The 23,614-nt window shown below is 49.2% G+C and overlaps 1 protein-coding gene across 2 annotated transcripts in view; it reads left to right on the top strand.

The window, feature by feature from the left end:
- Positions 1-23,614, top strand: part of EDA (ectodysplasin A) — a 61,157-nt gene that overhangs the window by 17,024 nt on the left and 20,519 nt on the right. For both annotated transcript variants that reach the window (XM_066182140.1, XM_066182141.1), the window contains exon 2: positions 18,458-18,563. In XM_066182140.1, coding sequence (XP_066038237.1) covers positions 18,458-18,563 — 106 coding nt within the window. The remainder of the gene's footprint in view (positions 1-18,457; positions 18,564-23,614) is intronic.

Below are 23,614 nucleotides of genomic sequence, written 5' to 3' on the forward strand. Positions count from 1 at the left end.
GAGTGGTGGTCTCCTCTCCGTGGTAAATCCATCTTTTTCCTTAGGCAGACCATGGCTTGAATCCTTAGAACATCCAGGGGTGGTGTTAAGGATAAACTCGTTGGATTTGTGATTGGTGTTTTTTTAACTTCAATTCCCAGTTAGTGAAGGGGGGGATAATTCCCTGTGGGAGCAAACTGAGTGTCAAAGCTGTTTGTCCTTGCTGAGCTGGGCTCCAGACACTCCCAGGTTCCAGAAGAAAGTGGGATGGGGACTGTAGTGTTGAGAGCTGTCAGTACGGAGATGTTCCACATCCTCATCCCTAGATGAGCCCAGAGGAAAGTGACATTCCTCAGGCTGAGGCTGCATCCCATGAGGATCAGGGGGACAATTGCATCTGGCATTGGGACTGATGTCTTTCCAAAAGGCAAGAGGGAAGGAGCCCTGGCAGGATCTTGGTGCTTGGCCAGTTTGGTGATGGATCCCAGTTAAGGATGGTGAGATCCAGAGCACAGACCAAACTACTCACATTCCCTGTGAGGAAAAGATTTCCCTTTTGGACAGCCCTCGCTGTCCAAACTTCCATTCCTTTCCACAGCTCCCCATCCCTCCCTGGTTGTGGCTGCAGCCGTCCCCTGAAGGGTGAGGGCTCAGAGCTGCCCCTGGGCTGGGAGGACATTCTGACATCCCTGTGGGATGTGCAGGTGTCCGAGCTTTTTTCCCTGGCATAGACCAGGATCCCATGAAGCCTTGGCTGCCTCAGCTGCTGGAATTCCTGCTCCCAGTTGGAAGTGATAAGTCCTCTCTGTCTCCATGTCAGCAGTGTATCAGGCCCACAAGTGTGTTGGCAGGAAAACTTCCTCTCTCCCAGGCTCTTGGATCACAAGGGGAGGATCAAGGACCAGATGTCCTCAAAATCCTGTGTATCCTGAGGCTGACGTACAGCTGGCAGGGAGAACTTCACTCCCTGTCCATGGAATCTCTCCCGGGTTTTGTAAAGGCAGAACCATTTCAGATCTCTGCATCCCTCCTGCCTCTCTTTGGTCCGTGTTGGGCTCCAGCCTCCTTTGGGGTGGTCTAAAAGGAACCTTGTGGAAGACCAGAAAGGTGCTGAGCTTCTCCTGCAGGGGCTGCAAGGAATGTGTCTGACACTTCAGCTGGTTTTCCTTATGGATTTAAGGAAGGTCAGGGCAGCAGGGCTTGGAGGATATCGATGATTCAACCATAGAAGTAATTTATTTGCACCAAGCTTGCCATTTAAGTGCTCATGGATAAGCAGGAATAATGCATGGGGTTTGTGGTACCTGTTTAAAATAGCTCTGTTGGAGCCTCAAACCAGACACAGAGGGTTTGGATTTCAGACCATCCTCTTGCTCCAGGATCTTCCTTTGGAAAGAATGCAATATTCCGTGCCAGCAGCCTTGTGCTGCCCCTAAGATCCTCCTGTTTTTAGGATGCAGATTTTGATCTCAACCTGGGAGTCAGGGCACGCACTTGAACAGCATCTTAATGAGCTTATGGTTGAGAGCTATTTATTATCTGTTAGAACAGGCCTTTTATTCCACTGGCAGCCTAATTTGCATGGTTTGTTGTAATTAACACCATAAAATGTTTAAACAAAGGTACAGATAGAAATTAAATTTACAGGCATTGAATTCAATAGCATCAGAATAAACCTTTGTTTTGTTTTGTTTTTTCCTTTGGCAAGAAAGTGATTCACTCAAATTAAATTTAGGAAAAGCTCTCAACATGGAAGGAGGGATTTAATGGAAAAAAGGCGTCCCAAACTGCTGGAGCAGCTCGGGGGAAAGCCGGGATTTCACTTGGACAAGCCTGCTGAAGGGAAATTCAACTGTTTTGGGTGGGAGAGGTGTCCCAAAATCCTGCATCAACCACTGCTCGCAGCACACGTGCAGGCAGGATGGTGCCTTCGCTGTCCATCTGTTTGGTTTTTTCATCCTCTGGCAGGTATTTTGGAGGCACTGAGGGGTTGGGATGGAGGCAGGTTGGTGGGAGTGTTCCCTGGAATTGTCCAAGTGCGGGTTGGACAAGGTTTGGGAGCAACCTGGGGTAGTGGAAGGTGAGGAAGGAGTGGAACAAGATGAGCTTCCAACCCGACCCATTCCAGGATTATTCTATGACAGTTTGGAGGATCAACCTGAGGCTAAACTGTGGGTGAAGGGGTTGGGAACTGTGCTGTGTCCCAGCCATTCCTGATGGGCTGGAGGCTTTTTCCAGGGGCTCCTGTGGCAGTACATCCCCTCCTGCTTGCAGAGCACGCAAGGTGGCTCTGGAAAAGTCTTCTGTGGCACTAAAAGTGGCGTCACCATGTCCACCCCCAAATGAAGTCATCAAACCCAGGCCACTTCTGCTCTGATTTACACAGCAAACACTATTAAAAAAAATTACATTGTGAGCAAATGGTCTCTGGGTGAGGTTTAGATTCCCGTCTATTGTTTAGAATTCTGGGTTTAGTGTTATGGCTGGGATTTGTATAGTCAGAACTAATTTGTAGCGTCTGGGGCCGAGGCTTGGAGTGGTGCAGGAGCTGGGATTGAGCTGCTGGAGACATTAGTGGGGGGGAGCACGTGTTCCCTGGGATTTATGGCCTGTGCATTCTCAGGAGCTGATCCTGCAGGAATTCTGGTAGCCAGAAGATAAATGGGGGGAGTTTAGCACTTCTGTGCCTCTCCCTGGATCTTTGAGGTGCCGGGTTTGGGTTTGGAGGGTCATCCACAGGTTCGTGCTCTGCATCCCAAGGGATTTGTCCGAAATTTCCTCAGTGAGACATTGCTGTAGAGGATATTCCCCGACAGGTTGGGTTTTGAAGCATGGAAAGGTCTGTCCCAAAGGTTTGTAAATTAGGGTGATGAAAACTGGGGTAACGATGGAGCGTATTGAAATCTTCAGGTCTTTGCCAGCTCCTGGGCAGTTTGATAAACTTGCAGTGGCTTTCCCTCCTTGATTTCCTCCTGAAATCCCTCTGGTTCAGGGTGGAAACCACCACAAGGACCTGTGTCTGTAGAAGACATGGAAAACTCAGATGAGTGAACTAAAAGTAACTTTTTAAAAGAAATAAAGCTAGCATGCACCAACACCTCAAGGAGCGGTGCTGGAAATCCCATTTTCTTGGCCAGGTCATGCACAAACTAAGATTAATTAATTAATTTCTGTTGTTGCAACAGGAAGTTCTCCACGTTGGTTTATTCTCTCTTTTTGAGCATTTTTTTTTTTAACGTCTGGCTCCTATTGGTTCACTGGTTGCTTCTCACTCTTTCCCAGCTAAACCTCTGGAAGTTCACGGATCCATGAGGTTTGTGTCTTCCTTAGGTTTTTGGGTTTTTTTTTCTGTATATGATTATTTGGATTGGTTTGCCAGGAGAAACCCAGCCCTTCACCCACTGTGTGCTGCAGTTTCTGAGCTTTGGCTCTACAGAAAATAAGAATTAATTTAGCATTGTTTGACTTTTAGAGTTGTTTGAATTTGGGATAAACTGGGATGAAGGAGCATCTTGCTGTTCTAGCACCTGCACTAAACTAGCAGCACACTTTGCTAGTTTAGGAGGAACTTGTCATGCCCAAACTGGAGATTCTGAAGCAGGAATAAAGCTTTTTCCCTCTTTTCTCAGTTGCTTTGCAGTGTAAAGGGCCAGGTAGGGCCCTCTGCTGGGGTTTGCAGTGTTAATCAGTGATTAACAAAAGGAAAGTTGTGAAATTAGGGAAGACACAGAATTTAATGCCTGCAGTTTGATAATTATGTGGTTTAGGGTTTTTTCACTTCAAATTAGAGGGTTTTGGTAAGATGATAAGCTGCTGTTACATGTCGGAGGCACAGGACTTAAACTGGAAATTTGTTTTTTCTAGCGGTGTTTTTTAAGAACAGATTCTCCTTGTACTTACTGTCAGTTCCTCTGGCTTCTCTTTTTATTTGGAAATGACACATTGGGAATGATGTTGTTGGAATTTGAGGGGGTTGGAGTAAGGTTTTTTGGCTCAGGCAATGCAGACTGAATTTTTGGCTTGCCATCCCTGGTCAGCTGATGTGCCCCATGACAAAGGTGACTCCAAATGGATTCCTTTCACCCCAAACCATCTTGTGAGTGTGGGATTCTGTGTCTCCACGTCAAAGCCTGGGGGAGCAGCTCAGCCTGGGAGCGTGTCTGGGCAGGGACAGCAGGGAAACGGGGAGCAGAGCTGCTATTAAAGGGATTATTCCCAACATTATTCATCAGCCAGGCTTGAGTGATGGCCTCAGATCTGGCTGTGTTTGTGTTGGGGGGTTGTGTGTGCTGCTGATGGGAAAGTGGATCCTTGCTCTGGTTTTATACTGGTTTCATACTGATTTTGGGGAAGTGTTGGTAAAGAGGCTGCTGTTTATATTTATGTTTATATTTACATTTATATTCATATATTGTGTACGTACATTGGGTTTTTGGGGTAGGGGCACTATCCATCCTTAGCCCATGGACATCTCCATGGACACAGAACCACAGAGGCTGTGGCTGCCCCATCCCTGGGAGTGTCCAAGGCCACACTGGATGAGGCTTGGAACAACCTGGGCCTAGTGGAAGGTGTCCCTGCCTATGGCAGGGGGTGGGACTGGATGAACTTCCATTTCCCTCCCAACCCAAACCAGTCTGGGATTCTTCATAGCCCTCCTGTGGACATGATGCTGTGATCTTGCCCTGGGCTTTGAGTGTCTGTGACTGAGGTTGTGCCAGTACTTTTCCTTTTCCCAGGGTCAGAGTTTTCCTGGTCTGGTTGTGATGGGAAGAGCTGACTGCTGGTGGAAAGACTCCAGTGCCACATGAGATGTGTCTCGAAATCTGCTTGTCAGTGCATAACTGCTGCTAAAGGATATGAGCTGGCATTGGTGTCAAGAGGAGAAGCTGGAACATGGATGGAGCTTTAGCTGCAGCAGAACAGAGGGCTCAGGAGGGGTGCTGGATGTGCTAACAAGGAAAAGGGTGGAAGAGCAGCTTCCACTGCTGCCTGCTCGCACATTCCCTGCCCCGGAGTGTTCTTCTCGCAGTAAGTGCTGCATTTTCACTTCACAACATCACACAGGATCACCGAGGTTGGAAAAGCCTTCCGAGATCATCCAGTCCTACCTGGGGACCACCTTGTCACCCAGCCCAGAGCACTGAGTGCCACATCCAGGCGTTCCTTGGACACCCCCAGGGATGGGCACTCCAAACCTCCCTGGGCAGCCCCTTTCAATGCCTGGCCACCCTTCCCAAGCAGAAATTCCTCCTGCTGTCCAACCTGCACCTCCCCTGGCACAGCTTGAGGCTTTACTTGAAGTGCAGACCACTGTTTTTCCCCTCCTGCTCCTCCTGGAGCGCGGGGTAGGATCGAGCGGCCGCTGTTTGTTGTGGCTGTTGCCGCCTTTCCCTGGGTTTTCTGCCTAAAGCCTGGCTAAGGAATAATCCCGACGAATACACGGAACAGGCGCAGCTCCTGGCTAGAGGGATGAGAGCAGCTAATCCACAGGAACACAGCCTTTTGTTGCTTCCCGTTGCGGGGAGTTGTGCAGGACAGGATTTGTCAACACTCAGGGCCTGACAAAGAGCCCCTGGCGGCTGTGGGTGAGGCCAGAGAGCGGGGCCGCAGGGGAAGGTGTTGGGACTTGCTGCTGGAGCTGTGTCTGCACACAGACAGCCGGTTCAGAAATCCCTCCTCTCCCCTGGGAATGCAGAACTGACAGTTCTTTTGGCATCCCACGAGGAAGCAGGTTCCGGAGGTGCAGGCGGCTCTGCGCACTCAGGCCGTGGGGGAGTTGTTTTTTAGCAGTGAGGTGGATTTTTGGGGGTGGGGGGGTTACACCTCGTGCTTCTGGGGTTTCATCCCTTTCAGATGTTCTTTCTCCTTTTCTCTTTTTTTTTTTTTTTTTCTTCGACTCTAAAAGTTGAAAGAGGCCTTGGGTGGCTTCTCCTTTTGAAAAGTGACCTTGCTGCATAAAGTTGTCTGACTCTGGGCTGTCCGTGCCCAGTGATATATGGGAGCATCTGGGAATGGGGGGAGGCTGCTCATTATTTCCCTGAATTTCTCTAGGATCACACATGTACCTCAGGATCCCTCCCCATCAGTGGTGAAATGTTCCCCCTTTAATCCCAGCCCTGTGTGAGGAGCTGCCATGTGTAGGCAGAGCAAAGAGAAGTGGGGAATGGGCTTTTTTGGGGGAGTCTGGCATATTCCAGTAGTGCCAGGTGTGTCTCAATTAGTCCAGTGTGTGCATCTGTTATTTGACTGTGGTCCAGAGCAATACATTCTCCTTCTGCCTCCCTGGCCGTGGTTTAATTAATTAAATTGAAAAATTCAGCCACACGCTGTAGGTGAAGGTGCTGCCAGGGGAGTGGGAGCTGCTTCCAAAATACCACTGTTAAATGGTGGTGTCATTCCCAAATAATCCACTTTATAAGGCTGTTTTATTGGTAGTTTCTGTGCTTTGCCACTTCCAGAAGATCTCTCACCAGAGGCCAGTTCCTGCTCTGCTCACTCACTTCCCACCTCCACCCTGCACCTCTCCAGGCTAACAATAAAAATCAAATTGTTTTCTCTGCTGTAGGAAAAAAGGAGAGTCAGAACTGAGGCTGATGTGATCCAGACCAAAGCATTTCCCTCTCCTTTGGGTGCTGGATGTCCGAGTTCTCTGGGAATTAAAACCACCAGTTGCGTTTCTGCCCTTGGGCACCCCGAGCTCTTTGCAGCAGCATTCTCAGTATCCTTCTCTCCACATGGTATCCTCAGTCATTTGGTTTTTCCTGTTGCAACGTTACAAATTTCTGCTGCCCTGGATTTTATTTGTGGGTTTTTCAGGCTTAGCAGGTAATGGTTATAAATGGAAATTTGACTGCAGCACGTGGTTTCTGGCTGCAGTAAATTCATTCCCTGCGGGCTTGGGGACGGATCCCATGTGTTTTCTCCAGTGCAAATGGTTGTTTCAAACATCCATCTGCTTTATCTGCTGTTGTGTTTACAGTTCCCCTTTGTAGTTCCCAGCAGCATCTCCTCTCTCTCCTCTGCTTTTGTTTATTGAAGGCTATGGTAAAATATCCCTCTCGTTTGGAGCTGTTTTGTGGGAGCCTTTCCCAGCTTGGCTGATCCCAGGGGTCAGGGGAATAAAATATCATGATCTGATCACCCCTGGGGAATCCCACAGTGGTGGTTCCAGCTGGTCCCTGGTGTTGTTTCTCCTCGGGAATGGGATTTTAGCCAGATCCTGCCCTTGACCTTCCGGGGGTCTGCAGGCAGCACGGCTGGTCATTATTGAAAAATAAAGGGTTTCATCCACTCAATTTGTAGCAAAAGCTGACCAGTGGACTCATCTTTGTTTGGGTATTGAATTGTGTGATGTCCCTGGTTGTTTGTCTGTCCAGGATGATTTAGGAAACCAGTTGTAACTTCAGAAAAAAAAACAACCAAACAAAATAATACAACAAACAAACCCAAACCAAGCTGTCTGAAAAATCCTAGGAGGATACATTTGATACTTTTTCCTGGCAAAAGTTAAACATTTTCCATCCTTCTTCAGTTTCAAGCCTTCAGAAGGTTTGTGGATCCTTCTCCAGCACGTGGTGATGCCTCTCCATGTCCAGGCAGGAGTACCCCGGGGCTCCACAGCCTTTGGAGTTTCCCCTCAGGTTTTGTGTCCCCATCATGGGCAAAATATGACCCAGGATGACATTTGGAGAGGTTGCAAAATTCTCTCTGTAAACAGTATTTTTTTTTTCTTATGCTGAGCCCCAAGCAATGTCACTGCTTGTCTCGCACGGAGAAATAGGAAAATAGTCCCTGGCTGCAGGAGGGGGTTGTTTTCCTAATTTTCCTTCACCACAGCAGCGTTTCCTGTTACTGGTGAGTGTGTGGAGTGCCTGGATGAGACCTCCCCCAGCCCATGTGTCACCCCAAGTTGTGCGTTGGAGTTTTGTGGGACACTGGAGAGCGACTTTGGAGTGGGACCTGGAGTGCCAGGACAAGGGATGGCTTCCCACTGCCAGAGGGCAGGGTTAGATGGGATATTGGGAAGGAATCTCTGGCTGTGAGGATGGTGAGGCCCTGGCAAGGTTACCCAGAGAAGCTGTGGCTGCCCCTGGATCCCTGGAAGTGTCCAAGGCCAGGTTGGATGGGACTTGAAGCAACCTGGTCTGGTGTCCCCGTGGTAAGGGGTAGAACACGATGAGCTTTAACGTCCCTCCAACTCAAACCAATCTGTGATCCTATGAATTCCCTACCCTCTGCTGCTGGAATTGTCTCTTTTCTGGAGTCAAAAACTGCTGGCCAACTTCAAATAGTCCAAGCCCTTTGAGCCTCATTTTAGCCACTGGGTATGGACAGAATGGTCCATTAAATTCTTTTTCTTGTTCCTTTTTTTTTTAAACCTCCAAGTTTTTTCAACCTTCAGGGGTTTTTTGACCTCTTAGTGCCTCAGTTTTACCATATGAGGGACAAGCAGCTGCTGCAGAGGCACGAGCAGCATCCAGGAGATTGAAATACTAAATGCTTCACTACTTTCCTTACTTCAACACCTCTCAACAAACAACTCAGACAGCACAAGACCTTTTTTCTTTCAGCCCCACGAAGTCAGAACATGTCACAGGGGATGTTGAGCTAGTGCTGCTCCCTCCCCAGAGCTGCCCCAGCCCGACATGAGGCAGCTGTGCAGCAGCTGGCCTGGCTGCCTGGCTGGAAACATCTGGATGGGCTGTGGCGCATGGTGGGAGCTGCTGAGCCGATGCTGCTGTGCAGCCTCGGGCGCTGTTTGAAGACGTGCGTCGGGCTCTGCACTTCAAAGCCCAGCTCAGAAAGGCTTGGCTTGCACAAACTCACACCTCTGCCTCTGCTCCGGGGCTGCCGTGGCTCCCACCCGCAGCCAGAGACCCAGGAATGCCGCAGTTGAGGTTGGTTTGCTGGGAAGATCACAGAATTCCTGTGTGCGGCTTCAGGATCCACTTGCTTGTGCTGTGCCAGCTGCTCGCACTCGCTGGCCGGGCCATGGGGGCTTGGGGACGGGTTGTTTGGATGGAAAACGGAGCTGTTGCCATGTGGAGAGGGAGTGGGGAATGTTGTTCCAATTAGGAACTGTCTGGTGCCTGCAGCACAGCAGCAAGTGGAGCTGGGTTTGGTAGCCCCAAAGCTGGGTCTGGAGTCGGCCGGAGATGTGCACGGTGCTGGGGCCGGCTGTGAGACAGCAGCTTCGTGGAAAGCTCACATTCCTGAGCTCCTCCCAGCTCCTTTTCCTGGAGTTTCTACAGCGCATTGTGGCGTTTCTGATTCAGCTCATCCCTCGGAGCTCTGGGTTGTGCTGTTGCAGTAAACAGGCAGTGGTGGGGCAGAGCAATCCCAGTGCTCACGGTCAATCCCATGGTGCTGCTCCAGGCACTCCATGGAGCCATCAAGGGATCCCATGTGCCTCCTCTGACACCCTCAGCTTCCCACATATCTCAGAGCACATTCCAAGGGTGAGGAGATGGCGCAGCTGGCAGGTGGGTCAGGCTGCCACAGGTTTGCTTCTGGAAGGATCCATCCCAGAAGTGCTGGGGCGTTGTTTTCCCCTCGTGCCAGTGGTTTCCTTGGGTGCTGCAGCTGTGGGAGCTGCTCCCAGTGTCCTCACTTCCAGAGGAGACAATTCTTGCTGCTGAGCTCACGCAGGCAGGAGAAGCCAGGTCAGGAGGGGACTAAACAGCAGCAGAATTTGAGGTTTTTTACCATGAGGGTGGTTTTTACCACTACTGACTCAGGGTGCCCAGAGAGGAGGTGGATACCCCAACCCTACAAATATTCAAGACTTGGATGGATGAGGCTTGGAACAGCCTGGACTAGTGGAAGGTGTCCCTGCCTGTAGCAGAGGGGTGAGCCAAATGGTCTTGAAGTTCCCTTCCAGCTCAAATTCCATGTTTCTATAATCCAGTTTTTGGGAAGCAGGATGTTTATCTGGAGGCAGCTTCTCCAGTGCCATGGGACAAGAAGCCCCTTAGTTCTCCCTGGATCCAGGGCTTGAGGGGACATTCCCACTTCTCCCCATTCCCGTGCAGTGTCCTGTTGGCTTCCGAGGAGTCCCTGCAGGATCTGAGTTTTGCAATTCCTGCCTGAAGGAGCATCTCTGGCACCGCACCCGGCCCTGCCTTGCGGGGACTTGTTCCCGTGGCTGTGCCCGGAATGGAGCCTTGCAGAGCTCTTAATCCTGTCTGCATGAGGTCATTGGCTCCTTGACGTTAATTGCAGGGGATCTGATTAATTAGGCAACAAAGCGTAATTTATTTGAGCAGATTATTGTATAGAATTAACCAGGCAGTCGCTGTCTCCCACCACAATTCCATGCATCCCTGCAGGTGTGGGAATCGCCATTAAAACCTTCACCTTTGAAGTGGATGGCTGGGTAATAGTTGGATATATTTCCCAGTTGCTACAGTGGACTGTTTAGCCACGCTGTTTCATGGGTGCATTATTTTGTGGGTGTTACATTTTCAGCAGACTTGTTTTCATTTTAATTCTGTTCAGTTTGGACTACTTGATTCCCTCCTCCTGTTTCCTTCCCTTCCGTTTTTCTTCTTCCAATAAAACATCATAAAAATTAATCCCCACCGAAGGCCAAATTTAACATTCAGATTGAGAAAAGAGGATTTTAAAGCCCTTGTGGTGAAAAGGGGAAAAAAATGCACTCAGACAGGAAGTCTTGGGTTTGTTACAGAGCAAGGAAAAATGTTTTAAACACTTTATCATAGAACTATGAAATACCGAGATGGTTTGGCTTGGAAGGGACATCAAAGCTCCTCTCATCCCACCCCTTTTCCATGGGCAGGGACACCTTCCACTAGACCAGGATGCTCCAAGCCTCGTCCAACCTGGCCTTGGACACTTCCTTAAACAGCTCAATTATCTGAACAGCAGAAATATTTAAAAATTATGAAGATTTTTGAAGGTTTCTGCCCCCCCGCCCCCCGAAACAATAGATGTTGTCTGAGAGCAAGGGCAGGATGAAGTTCATCAGTTCCAGTGTCTGACAAATGTTCTCCTGTAACTTTCTCCCATATGGATCCATTTCCATGAGTAAATCCAAACCAGTTCTTTGGTGCAGGTGGTCCCACTCTAGGCAACAGGGTTATGTAGAATGGAGATAAAAGGACAAATACCAGAGAACTGAAAAAAGCCATAAATTTGGATCCTGCAGCCACATCCCCAACGGAAAGCTCCAGAGCAGGATCTGGTTGATCACCTCCTGCAGGAAGAGGTGGCTTGGTCACCTGGAGTGTTTGTCTGCCTTGGAGATGGGTACAAAAAGGGGAATGTTCATTGAATCAGCTGCTCTTCCCAGATGTCAGGATTTCAGTGCTCCTGCCTCTTGAAAAACATCTGGAATTGGTTTGAGTTGACGCCATTGGATGGCAGAGAAGCACCTTCAGTGGAGGTAATCCAAAGCATCCTCTGGGAATGGTCCCTGTGTGCATGTTATGGTCCATGTTACGTTGGCTGTGGGAGCAAGTTGAGGTCATTGTTCCTGCCATGACTAGCAGGTATTCCTAAAAGTGTTTTCAAACCTGGAAAAATGAGGTTTTCTCCTAAGGAGGGGCCCCAAGGATGATTTCAGGCTGGAGAGAGCCCAGGTCTTCATTTCGCAGGGAACAGAGGTGCACCAAGGGAAGTTGCAGGGCCCTGATCTCTTTGCTGGAGCAGCTTCTGACTTGGGGAATATTTTTGAGAGGGATTCTGGCTTGAGGAGGACTGTGCTCTTGACCTCGTGTTGTCCTGGATGTGCTGGGGAAGCTTCAGGTCATGAGGAGCAAGAGCAATGGTGCAGCTGAAGAAAGGAAGAGGAGCTGCGGCTGATACAGGATTGCTGAGGATTGGGTTCCCCCAAATCAAGTGCATGCAGTATTTTATGAAATGGGAATATAACTGCTCAAATAAGGAAGGAATTGCTGTTGGAATGCAGGAGAAGTACCCATGACCTCCATCTGGAAGGCAGCGTAGCCCAGCTGGCTGAAAACGGGCCTGAAAAGGCCTACAAAAGCTAATTAAAATGTGAAAAACTGAGAATTCCTGCTAATAGATAGCAGATCCCTGCCTGGCGCTGCTTCACAGCTAAATTCGATTTCCTTGGGAGGCAAAAGGAACTGATTTAAGTTCCTTACCTTGCTGACATTGATCCCTCTCAGCATTTAACCAGCCTGTTCCCAGCGAGGGACTTTGCGCCGCTCTGCTGTGCCAGACCCGGGGCTTGCAGCAGGAATCTCTTTCTCCTGCTACCAGTAAAAAATTCACTGCAGGTGAATTTCATGTGCAGTGTTAAACTCAGCTTTGACCTTGTTCTCCTCACATCTGGGTTGTGTTTGAGCTTTCCCTTCGGTGCCAGCAGGTGTAAGGAACGGGAAGCCTCGGCCGTCGCTCAGCTGGAGTCGTGTCCACCTCTGTGACATTGTCCCCCCATTAAAGTCCTTGTGGGAGCCACCAGCTCCCCTCCAGCACAAGGCAGCTCCAGGGAAGGGTGTCTTAGGCAAGTGTGTTGGACAAACAGCCTTGTGGTCTTCCAGGCTTGAGGTGGTGCTGGTTTGGGGTCAAATTTAGTGATTGCGGTGCTCCTACGGTCAGGGAAAGTTGTGAGATGTGTGGAATCCAGGGGTTCGGACTTTGGACCTGGTTCCATTTTGTGCTGAAACCGATTTTCTGTGGAGGTTCAGGACAGAAGATGTTTCTGGGGGTTCCACGCGTTGCTCTCCCTGTGCTGAAGGAATGCTGGAACCTTCCTTTTCCTTTTCCAAACACTTCACTCCTCTCATGAGGAGCAAATCCGCCTGCCTGCTGCCTCTGCCATGTCCTTACCTGCCAGGCTTCCCTGCATTTGCCTCAGGTTCCCTGAGCTGATTGAAAGTAAAAATCAAGCAGTGTGTTCAGTTGGTTCAGTGGTCAAAATAAAAATATTTGGGATGTGGCTTATTGAGCTAAGCTGAATTTGAGCTGGGGAATGTTTGAATTAGAGGAAAGGAGGAAATTCCTGTTTGGACTTGGAGTTGCAGGATGTGATCACTGCTGTCATAGGTCTGCTTAAAGCCCAGTTCCACACAGAAAGGAGCAAGGGAGAGGGAAGGTTTTGGGAAGGGTTAGGTTCTGAAGGGAAGTTTATAGGGCATGTTAATTGTTCTGATGGCAGTTAAATCCCTGTGTCCATCACTTTATCTTGGACTGAGAACTGGCAGTTGGATTTAGGGTTCTGTCCTGCAAAACACAGTGGCTTTCCTGGGTAGTGAAGGTAAAATACCAATAAAAGCTTGGGAAAACCTGCTCCCCCCTCTTTCATTGGTCCCTACGCTGTGTCTGTTACTGGAGCGCTTGGAAGAGCCAGGGTGTCATTCCCTGGCCTTCTCCAAACTGGGATTGCACAGTCCTTGGGAGAAGCTTTTGAGCTGAGGACAGGAGTGCTCAGCACGTTGGCAGCATCTCAAATCCTGTTCCCAAAAGTACTGGTGGCATGTTCAGGGTGTAGATGTGCTGAGACGGGAGTTCCTGCCTGCTGGGAAGTGCTGTGTCCCCAGTCCATGGCATTCCATGGTCCATCTCCAAGTCCAAGGTCGTTTCTAGTAGTCAAATACTCCCTTGACTCCTTTGGTTGTCATTTTTGTGAAGCTCCTCATGAGTGTTGGGAGGGAAGTGGCTCTGCTGTTATATCTCCTGCCTGGACCAGAGCTCAATCCGTCCTCCCAGCCAAACTTCCCACCTGGATAAACTCCTTAGCATCGCTGGTGTTTTGGGATTATAGAACAGCTTTGGGTGGAAAATGCTTTTTAAGTTCCCTGTTGTGTCTGAAAACCTTGGTGAGGATCCTGGAGTTCAGATTGGAATGAGGGGGAGTTGGGATTTTATATCAGCTCCAGGGTGAAGGATTGTGCCTCTGGGATCTTGGGCTTCAGCATGAACAGCTGGAAAGAGCAGGAATGTGCCTGACTTTGGCTGGGGAGGATGACAGAGGCGAAGCAACAGGGACTAGAGGAATTCCGGGCATCTTGGGGGTGAGGACCAAACTGGAGCTTCACACAGAAAGAGCTGAGGGAAGGGATTTGTTACAGTGTGGAACCTGCCCCAGAGTCCTGGCAAGGATTCCCACAGCCAGCTGGGACTACCAGGTTTGGGGAGGACGGTGGGTAGGGGAGTTTGTACCATCTCCTTTGTACTATCTGTGGTGGTTGTACCACCTCTGCTCTCTCCATCTCTGCTCTCCCCCTCGTGGTATTGATCACATCCCACGAGTTTTGCAGGCAGGACTGCGGCTTGTCCTGCAGACAAGACAACGGTGTCAAAGCTCTGTCACGTTGAAATGGGAATTGTTCCCTCGTTTGCTCCTTGCATTTTTATGAGGAGCAAGAAATGATGACAAAAAACAATTCTTAAAATATGTTGAACGGGGTTTCTTTTCAGTAAAACAAAGCTACTCCCCGAGCTTCTTTCTGGGCTGGTGGAGTATAAATTATCTACTTGATTTTCTTTTTTTGCACCTCGTGTGACCAGAGGCGAAGTTCTGGAGGACAATGGGGCTGATACTCAAGTAGCTGCTCCTCTGAATCACAGGCTGAACTTGGGAGCACAGAAAACCAACAGTATTGCTTGCAGAGAGTGCTGCTTCAGAGCTTGGACTGGTTCTGCTGATCTCCCAAACTGCAAAGAGAGAAGGAGGGAATTCGTCTTTAACAATACTGTTAAACACTCATGCAAGAGGATGAGTTCATGGTTGGTTTTTTTTTTTTTTCCTCAGGTGCTTTAAGGCATTGAGCTGTGTGTTTCTGGATGAGATCTTTGGCTGGACTTGCTTTGTCAGGAGGAATTGAGAGCAGTTGGAGGCAGAAAATCTTTGGGGTTTTTTTCAGTTTTCACCCAAAAGGCCTTGTACACCTGAAGGTTTCGGTGTTTTTCCCTTCTGCAGGAAGAGGAGACTCATTCTTCCTACCAGCTTAGCCTAAGGAAAAATCCACCCTTTCTGCGTTATTGCATGGGTTTTGTCATATTTTTCCACTTTTCTTCCTTTGAAGCTCTTTGACCATTGGAAATACATTCCCCTGGTGTCCAGTGGCTCTTCAAGAGACCTTTGAAAAGGGTCTGGAATGACAAGCCAAGTAATATTTTATTTTATGAAAAAATGGTAATACCTTTCTTTATCCTTGCTTGTGTGAAATGTCCCTCCTACGAATGAGTTTGAGAGACCCTGTTATTTTGGGAGTTCCCACTGTGCTCCCTTGACATCCATCCTCCAGTAGCTTTGTCCAATGTTCCCAGGGAGGTTTTGCAGGGAAAACCAGCTCTGTGCCTTTGTTTTGCTTTATTTTGCCCAGAGAAACCGAGGCAGATCCGATTCCCTCCTGGGAGCGGTGCCTGTGCTATTGTTTCCCAGGTTATTTTGAGAAATGCCTTCCCCTGGGATTTTTCCTGTATTGGCTTTTTGACCTTCTTGCATCCTAGAGTGATTCTCTTGATTAAACCCACGGTGTTTCTAAAATTAAAGGTGATTTGAGGGCTTTAGGTTGGAGGAGGAGGGAAATGGGGGATTGTTTAGACTGTGCAGGGAAAATACCTGCTCCCAGAAAAGAAGCTGTGTGTGACTTGACTCCTGAAAAATTCGCTGCCTCTAAAAGTGCACAGGCTGAAAGAATCATCTCTCTCCATGACTTTGAGGATGAGGAGTTTCGGCAAAATCATGGACTAGGTAAGAATTCCTATTAGAATTCCTCAGAAGGTGGCACAGCCAGAGATGCAGAGGAAGGAAGGGGCCTTAAAGATGATTTTATTCCACCCTCTGGCATGGGCAGAGACATCTTCCACAGGTTGCTCCAAGCCCCATCCAACCTGACCTTGGACACACCCGGGGGCCAGCCACAGCTTCTCTGGGTAACCTGTGCCGGGGCCTCACGGGGAGGAATTTCTTCCCAATTTATTACTGATATCTCGGGGGGTGGTGAATGGAAAAAGCATCCGGGTGGTGCCGGCCGCGATTCCCAGACGGACACAGACAGGCCCTTCATGGCCGAGCGTCCCTCGACCTCTGGCAGCTGCAGCCCTGGAACAACGGAGCCCTTGAGTCCCCAGAGAGGGGCTTGGCCTTTGGCTGGCTGCAAGAGGCTTGGTGACCCTTTCTCTGCCCCTGACCTACCCAGGGATCTGAGCATTCCCTCCATCCCGAGGCCAGACTCCTCGACCCGTCAGTGCCAGTCACTGGAGGGTCAGTGCCATTATTTGCATAATTCAGAGCACTGTGGAAGGTGTTCCCTAGGGATAGGCCCCTCTCTCTGCTGGCGTGTGTTGTGCCATTCCCAGGGTTTAGCGTGGAGTGCTGCTGCTCTTGGAAAACAGTTTCGTGGGAGTTGTCCCAAAGCAGCAGCTGCTGTGTTCACAATTAGTGTCACAAGCTGCTTTTACTTTCCTAAGTGAAAGGTGTGATTCAGTCATTCACCCTCACTGCCATTTCTCTTTCTGGCTAGAAATGCAGAGTTTAATGGACAGATTACTTTTAGCCAAAATTGAGTGGTTTTCTGAGCGGTCAGTGACAAGTGGCATCAGATTAAAACCTGGGGGCAGAGCAGCAGAGTTGTTCAGCCTGGAGGAGCAGCCTCTATTTCACCCTGTTCTGTAAAACTCCGGTAATGATCCAGGCAATAACGGCATTCCAAAGCCACGCTGGGGATTTCATTGGCACTTTAACCCGAATTATAATTTGTTCCATCAATTAGTTCCATCAATTAGTTCTGCAGTGTCTCAATGTGAGTTAAGTAAGGGGTTTAAAGAGAAACACACTTGTTCTCATCCTTCGCCCTGCTCGGGTGTGTCAGGAAAGCTGCTGGTGGTGCTTGCAGGAGCATCCTGCACCAGCGTTCCACACCCGGAGCAGTGCATTGGGATGTGGGAGCTTTTGGAATGTGGTGCTTTGGGAATTGTCCTCGCCCTTTACTCCTTGTTGTAAACGAGAGCCTTCAGTTGTCCATCCACCCCTGTAGCTGGCCGTCCTCAGGCAGGTAAGTTTTGCTCATCGTTGCTTTTTAGGGACGTTTAAAAGCCCAGTAAAGTGAGACTTTAGGAAGCTCATCCCAGATCATCCCACAGTGTTTCAGGGTCTTTTCAGCCACGACATCATTGCAATGACAAACACCCAGGAATTTTGCAGACCTGCCTTCACAGTGACAGAAGGGAATAGCAAACAGTTTGGGAGTTCGAGAAACGCTTGGGGGGTTCTTCTTTGGAGACCAAAGGGCTTCCAAACATTTCCATTTGTGAGACTGCACCCGAGCGTGTTGGAGTAAAGCAAAATGCAGATGTAAAATCTGAGTGAGGGACTGGGATGCTGAGGTTGGGAGGGGAGCTGTTCTTTGGAAAATACCTTGGGAATGCGAGGGAGAGGGGAGGTGGTAGCCCTGGGGCTTGTGAAAAGCCCAGGGCCTTTTGCGATTATTGCTCTTGATAGGGACTTTTATGGGCTGCAGCTTAACGAGCCCGGTAATTCAGGGGAGGTGTTTGTTCTTCTCTGCTCTTTCAAAGGTGCTTTTGATTCCCCTGGTTTTGTTCTCAGAACAATGATGAGCTCGATAACCTTTGGCGCTGCTTTTTGAAGCCTCCTGGTTCTTGTCTTGGGCTGTGTTTTTGTTTTGATGTGTATTTACAGCTTGAATAACCGCGATCGGGTTTCTTCAGCAAGAAAAACCCCGTCCGGGTCGGAGCAGCCCTGTCTGTTGGATGCAGTAACATGCAGAAGGTGTTTGGTTCCTATTTGATCTTTAACTTCTCTTTTTTATGAAGTGGAAATAACAGGAAAATGCCGCTGGTGATGAGCTGCCACACCCGGGGGTAGCTGGGATTCTGGTTTCTAACCCTGAATTCCAATTTCTGCGTCGGGATGTTGAACTGTTAAACAGTTTTTAAGGCAGCAGCAATTTTTTTTCCTGAGTAAGGGGTCGCTACATAAAATTCTTGCCTCTTGGCAAATCTCGTGTTACAAATGTTGCTGTAGGTTTAAAGTGTTAATTTATGTGGTATATTGGGTTGGATTCAAAGGTCCCTGAAGACCTTTGAATCTCAGTAGCTAATGAGGGTTGCAGAGAAGAGCTTGAGAGAGAAGAAAACTTACTGGCAGTGAGTAATGCTGGAGAAAGAGCTCCAGGACTGGGCAAGTTTTGCAGAGAAAAATTAGGAATTACTGCGTCGGCCTTTGAGGTGTTTGATTATTTCCAGCCACAGTTCTCCCTGCAGCCCTGGCCTGCAGACCCCCATCCCTGGGGGAAGGATTCTCCATGCTGAAACCCCTCAGGTGGAGTTTTCCCAAGTCCTAGACTGCTACCAAGGGGACATATCTCCTTGGGATGAGCTGAGATCCGTGAGCAGCCGACTTGCGTCCACCTTGGCACTCCCGCTCATCCCTGATGGAAAGGATTTGGCATTTAGGCTCCAGTGTCTCAGCTTGGGTGAACCAGCCTTGCAAAGATGCTTAAACTTGTCCCTCTTCTTACAGCTGGCCTTGCTGAACTTCTTTCACCCCGATGAGAAGCTGCACGTTGGAGAAGAAGGGAGACGCATCCGTCGGAATAAAAGGAGTAAAGGCAGCGAAGGGCCCGACAGTGAGTCCTGCTCAGTTTCTCCCTGATTTTGGTTCCCTCCCAGATGAGGAATTCCAGGAGTTCTGATTTCTGCAGCTGTAGGTCTTGTGCGAATTAATGCTGCTTAGGAATTCCATCCTTGACTCCTGGAACTGTGCTCATTTAAGGCTTCAGTTTGTACTTGTTTGCCTTTATTTGTTGTCCTGCACACCCGACTTTGCTTAATATCACCAAGGAGCTTTTCACAATCCAACAAACAGCTGGGAACACCTGCATCCCAAACTGGTGACTGCTCTAAGGCGATTTTGAGTTGCTGTAGAGTCTGAGGTGGGGTCAAAGCCTGTGTGAAGGGAAGGCAAAGTTGTACAAAAGTTGGATTAAAAGAGCAGAAAGGTTCCTGTTTTCTTTGTGAGGAATTTGGTTTCCAGTCCTGGCTCTCCATGATTGTCATGACACAAAGACAAGGGCATGAACTCCTGGAAGAGTTCCCGCACTTCCCTACTGCAGGAAAGCACAGATCCCCTTTTATAGGAGTGGAGAAAGGACTGGATGCCAGGGACAGAACTGATGGAGTCATGGTTCTGTGCCTGGCTACGCCCGAGTCCTAACTCAGTTGTCATTGTTAGTTTTCCAGTCCAGCTCTGTGAGTTTCCCATCTCCCCTGAAACCTTTGCATCTTCACAGTGGAGAAGCATTTCCCTGTGGCTCTGCTCCAAGAAAGAGCTTGGTGAAACTCCCTGGATTCCTCTTGCCTGGAATGCTGACAAGTCTGATGCATTTGGTACAGACTCCCTGAGTGATTCCAGTGCGGGCCATCAGTTTTGGAGCCGATGTCGCTCTGGTGCTCAGATGGCTCAGGCAGCATCCCAGTCCTTTTCCCAGTCTCCTTGAAATCTATTCCAGTGTCTTCACCCGTTGCTTGTGTAGTAGCAAGTTCCCACTGGAGGCGAGCAGTGTCGATGGAGCACTGCCGGCAGATGTTGGGAGGGATTAACTTCATCCCTCGGGCTGCCTCTGCCTTGCCAGATGTGCAGAGAGCTGCTGAGGAGAGAGAGAGGCTGAAGGTTGGTGTCTAACGAGGATTTTGCCCATCACCCTTGTGCCCAGTGTTGTCCTTTCACGACTGGCATTCCTTTCCCGAATTTCCCTGGTGTTCCCTGGATGCTCAGAGCTGAGTGGCTACAGAAATGCAGAGCACTTCCACCATTTATCCAGTCCTGGGAGGGGAACGGGCCTGGGGAAGGGTCTAGAGCACCAGGAGCAGCTGAGGGAGCTGAGGGGGCTCAGCCTGGAGAAAAGGAGGCTCAGGGGGGACCTTGTGGCTCTGCACAACTCCCTGACAGGAGAGGACAGCCGGGGGCATCGGGCTCTGCTCCCAGGGAACAGGGACAGGACAAGAGGGAATGGCTTCAAGCTGTGTCAGGAGAGGGCCAGATTGGACAGCAGGAGGAATTTCTTCCTGGAAAGGGTGGTCAGGCCTTGGAAGGGGCTGCCCAGGGAGGTTTGGAGTGCCCATCCCTGGAGGTGTCCAAGGAACACCCAGGTGTGGCACTCAGTGCTCTGGGCTGGGATTGGTCACAGGTTGAACTCAGTGGTCTCAGAGGCCTTTTCCAGCCTCACTGATCCTGTCATTCTTACCTGTGTCTTTTTGAAGACTAGGGATTTTGACCCCACAGGTGGTGGAGGTGGGAAAAACTGCCAGAGTGACAGGTTGTGTCCCTCTGGCTTTGGCAAGTGGTTGCCCCGTGTTTGGCTGTGGTGGTTTTAGAGCTGCATTTAACAAGTGGGAGCTGTCAGGGCAGGGCTTGACCTTGTAACAACCATAAAATCGAGAAACAAACAGAGCCACAGCCTTGGGGAACTCAGGCTGTTTGTTTTAGGCCTTCATGAAGGAATCTTGCTGTCAGAGCAGGGCAATGAATCATTAAACTAATAAAGAAAATCATGTCATGGTCCTGATAACACCGTTTTCTTCGTGAGTTTTGCAGAGGAAAAGTTGATCAAATCTTTGATCTCCGAAGAGCCTCCCGAAGATAAAAGTGGCTGAACTATAAATTCCCAGAGGGAAGGAGATGTGCTTTCCACTTGAGGCCTCGCTAATATTTGTCTGGAATTAATTTTACGAACTTTCAAGTGCTTTTACACATGCAGGGAAAGACTGAAGTGATACAAGGCTGGGGCTGGAGGGAGGCTGCTCCGACCCTTCCCAGCTCTTCCAGTCCTGCTCATCCTGGTACCAGCAGCAGGCTGGCTTTGAAGATTTATAAACATCAGGGAGAACATGGCTCCTTTCCCAAAAGCTTTTTCTTTTTGGAGGATTTGCTTTCAAGCCTTTTGCTGTGAAAGAGGTGATTTTGGGACAGGGCAGAGCTGGTTCTGTGCAGCCAGGGTAGGGTGATGGCCCTGGCTGTGCCCAGCGTACAGAGCCACAGGGATGGGACATGGGAGCAGCAAAGCTGCTTTGGTGCCTCTTTGTTAAAAAAATCCAAGGAAAATTGTGTGCAAAGTCATCAGTTGGATCCTGTCACTCCCCAACAGGACTCTGGAATTTCAGGGGCTCCTCCTTGGAGAACTCTGGTTTCAGCCCTCTGACCCTTGACATTTTATGGTTGGGTTTGCTTAATTTTGGGTTGTGGCCCTGCACCCACAGTGCCCTGGGGCCACCAAAAGCAGCTGAGGTCATATCCTGGCTAAGGTCCCTCTCCTTGTCCCTGCATCCCTCCAACCCTGGGGCATCCCATGGGATCACTGGGGGCTGGTGCCTGTCCCAGTCCTGGGATCATCATCTTAAAGTCACTTTCCAGCTACCTGACCCAACTTTTGCATAGCTTTAAGAACTGCCACTAGTTTTTCCAGCTTCTCAAGGCCCAAGATTATCCCATTTCCACTCTATTTTTCCTGCCTCTTTTCAGTGTTCCCATCTACACCTGCCACTTAATTTCCTTTAATTCTCTAAAACCTGCCACTCTCCAATGCCTCTTCCCTATTTTCTCCTTTCCCCCTCCTTCTCTTTTGCCCTGGTGTATTTATGCTGCCGTGGAACCGCCACTGCTCCCAGATGAACAAATCATTCTGGAGCTGCTAATTAGCAACAGTTGTGCTAAAAGGAACCGTCAAGGATGTTAAATTAGTCCACTTTTAAATAAACTGGGTATGAAATGTTAGATCTCTATTCCCAGAGTGCCAGTAAAAATGCTGCTGGCTCTTTGCTAACAAAGCCAGAATCTGGGAGTAGCATGGTTGTAACTCCAGAGACAATTCCGTGCTCTGGAGGTTATAAATAATGACAGAGCATTTACAAAGCAGATGTCAATAGGACTCTTTAAAAAACATTGTTTTAAACATATAAAATAGTTTCTTTTTCTCCTACTTTCATCTCTGTTCCCAGTTAGATCCCTGCCGGGCTGCTTTCCTGGTTTCTAGGCTTTTTGCATTTGGGGTTGTTGGTTTGTTGTTTTTGGGGTTGTTTTTTTTTTTCCCCCTTCCTAGATTTTTTTTCATATTGAGCTTGGTGAGAAACATCAGGGATTGTTCTCCAGGCTTTGATTGAGAGCATGGCAGCTGGGAAGAGGCTGAGCAGATGGCTGGCCTTAAGCTGACAACAATTTGGTTCCTACTACTTTGGCAGTTCTTCCTGCCGAGGAAAGTCCTGGAGAAGAACTCTGGCACTGCAAATGGCTTTGGGTTGAAAGGAAAATGAAATCCTGGGAGATTTAAAGCTCTTCCCCATCCCTGCTCCTACCTGCAGCTTTGGAAGTGGTGCTCCAGCTACATGGGTCCAGTTTCACCCTCTTAGAATTTGCTTGGTGGTTTTAGGGTGATTTCAGCGTGGTTTTAGGATGGCTTTAGAGTGGGTTTTGAATAAGTTTAGAATGGTCTTAGAGTGGTTTTAGGATGGGTTTTGGGTGGTTTAGCAGGTAGCTGATTCCAGAGCCTGGCTTTTAGGATGGATTTAGGATGGGGTTTGGATAGTTTGGCAGGTAGCTGATGCCAGCCTGGCTGGGGGTGCCTGGCTCTGCCCTGGGCAGCCCCCCAATCCCACAGGTGCCCAGTCCCAGCCATTCCCTTTTCCCGACCTGGCAGCACTGACCATGCAATTGGACTTTTTTCCCACTTTTTTTTTTTTTTTTTTCCAAATCCAGCTCACAATAGCAACTTTTCCTGCCGGCTTCCTCTCCTGTGGAAAGGGCAGGTTCGTCCCTCTGCCTCCAGAACAATGGGTGCCTTTGTGTCGGCCCCATGCAATTCCCAAAGCCCTGGCGTTCCCAGAAACACAGATGGATGCAGGGCGATAGAGCCTTATTGTGCTCTGAAACCATGGTGATGAGCATGCAGTAAATACTGGACATTTCCTGGATCCTGGAGCACAGGAGACGCTCCCAGAAGAAAAGGCTCACCACAAAGTGCTTGTTCTTACTGATTTCCCCCAGAACTTCTCTGTGATTTCCCCCTAAATGGAAGAAATTGGGAATAATGTGTTGTTTTTAATCTTTGGGGATAAACTCATCCCTTTCCTGGGATGTTGCTGTCAGCATTTGTTATTACTGTGATAAATTATTGCTGCTGCTTATTTGCATATCCCTCCCTATCTCCATGTTACTCCCATGCTTATGATAACAGGGATCTGTTTAAGGTCTTGTCCCTAAAAGCCTGGAGTGGTCTTTAGGTGCTGGTTCCAGCTCTGTTCCAGCCCTGCCACTGGTTGTGGATGTTCCTGGAGGTGTCCAAGGCCAGGGTGGACAGAGCTTGGAACAACCTGGGATAGTGGAAGTTGTCCCTGTGCGTGGCAGGGGGTGGAATGGGAAGAGCTTCAAGGTCCCTTCCAACCAAAGCAGTTTATGATTCCGTGATTCTCTAACTGCTGAAGTCCAGAATTCCTCACTGATCTCTGCTGTGTTTCTGTCCCAGCTGGATGTTAAACAGGAAAAGCTGGGAGAGGCCCAAGCCCAGTTGTGTGGTGTCCAGGGTGAGGAATTGTCCCATCTCACAGGGATCATGGTGGAGTGATGGTCAGTGTGTCCTGACCCATCCACAACCTGCCTTTGCCCCCTGCCTTCTTCAGCAGCCCTTCC

This window comes from Chamaea fasciata, unplaced genomic scaffold, assembly GCF_029207755.1.
Source record: "Chamaea fasciata isolate MVZ Bird 193981 ecotype frontalis unplaced genomic scaffold, bChaFas1.0.hap1 SCAF_4, whole genome shotgun sequence".
NCBI lineage: Eukaryota > Metazoa > Chordata > Aves > Passeriformes > Sylviidae > Chamaea > Chamaea fasciata.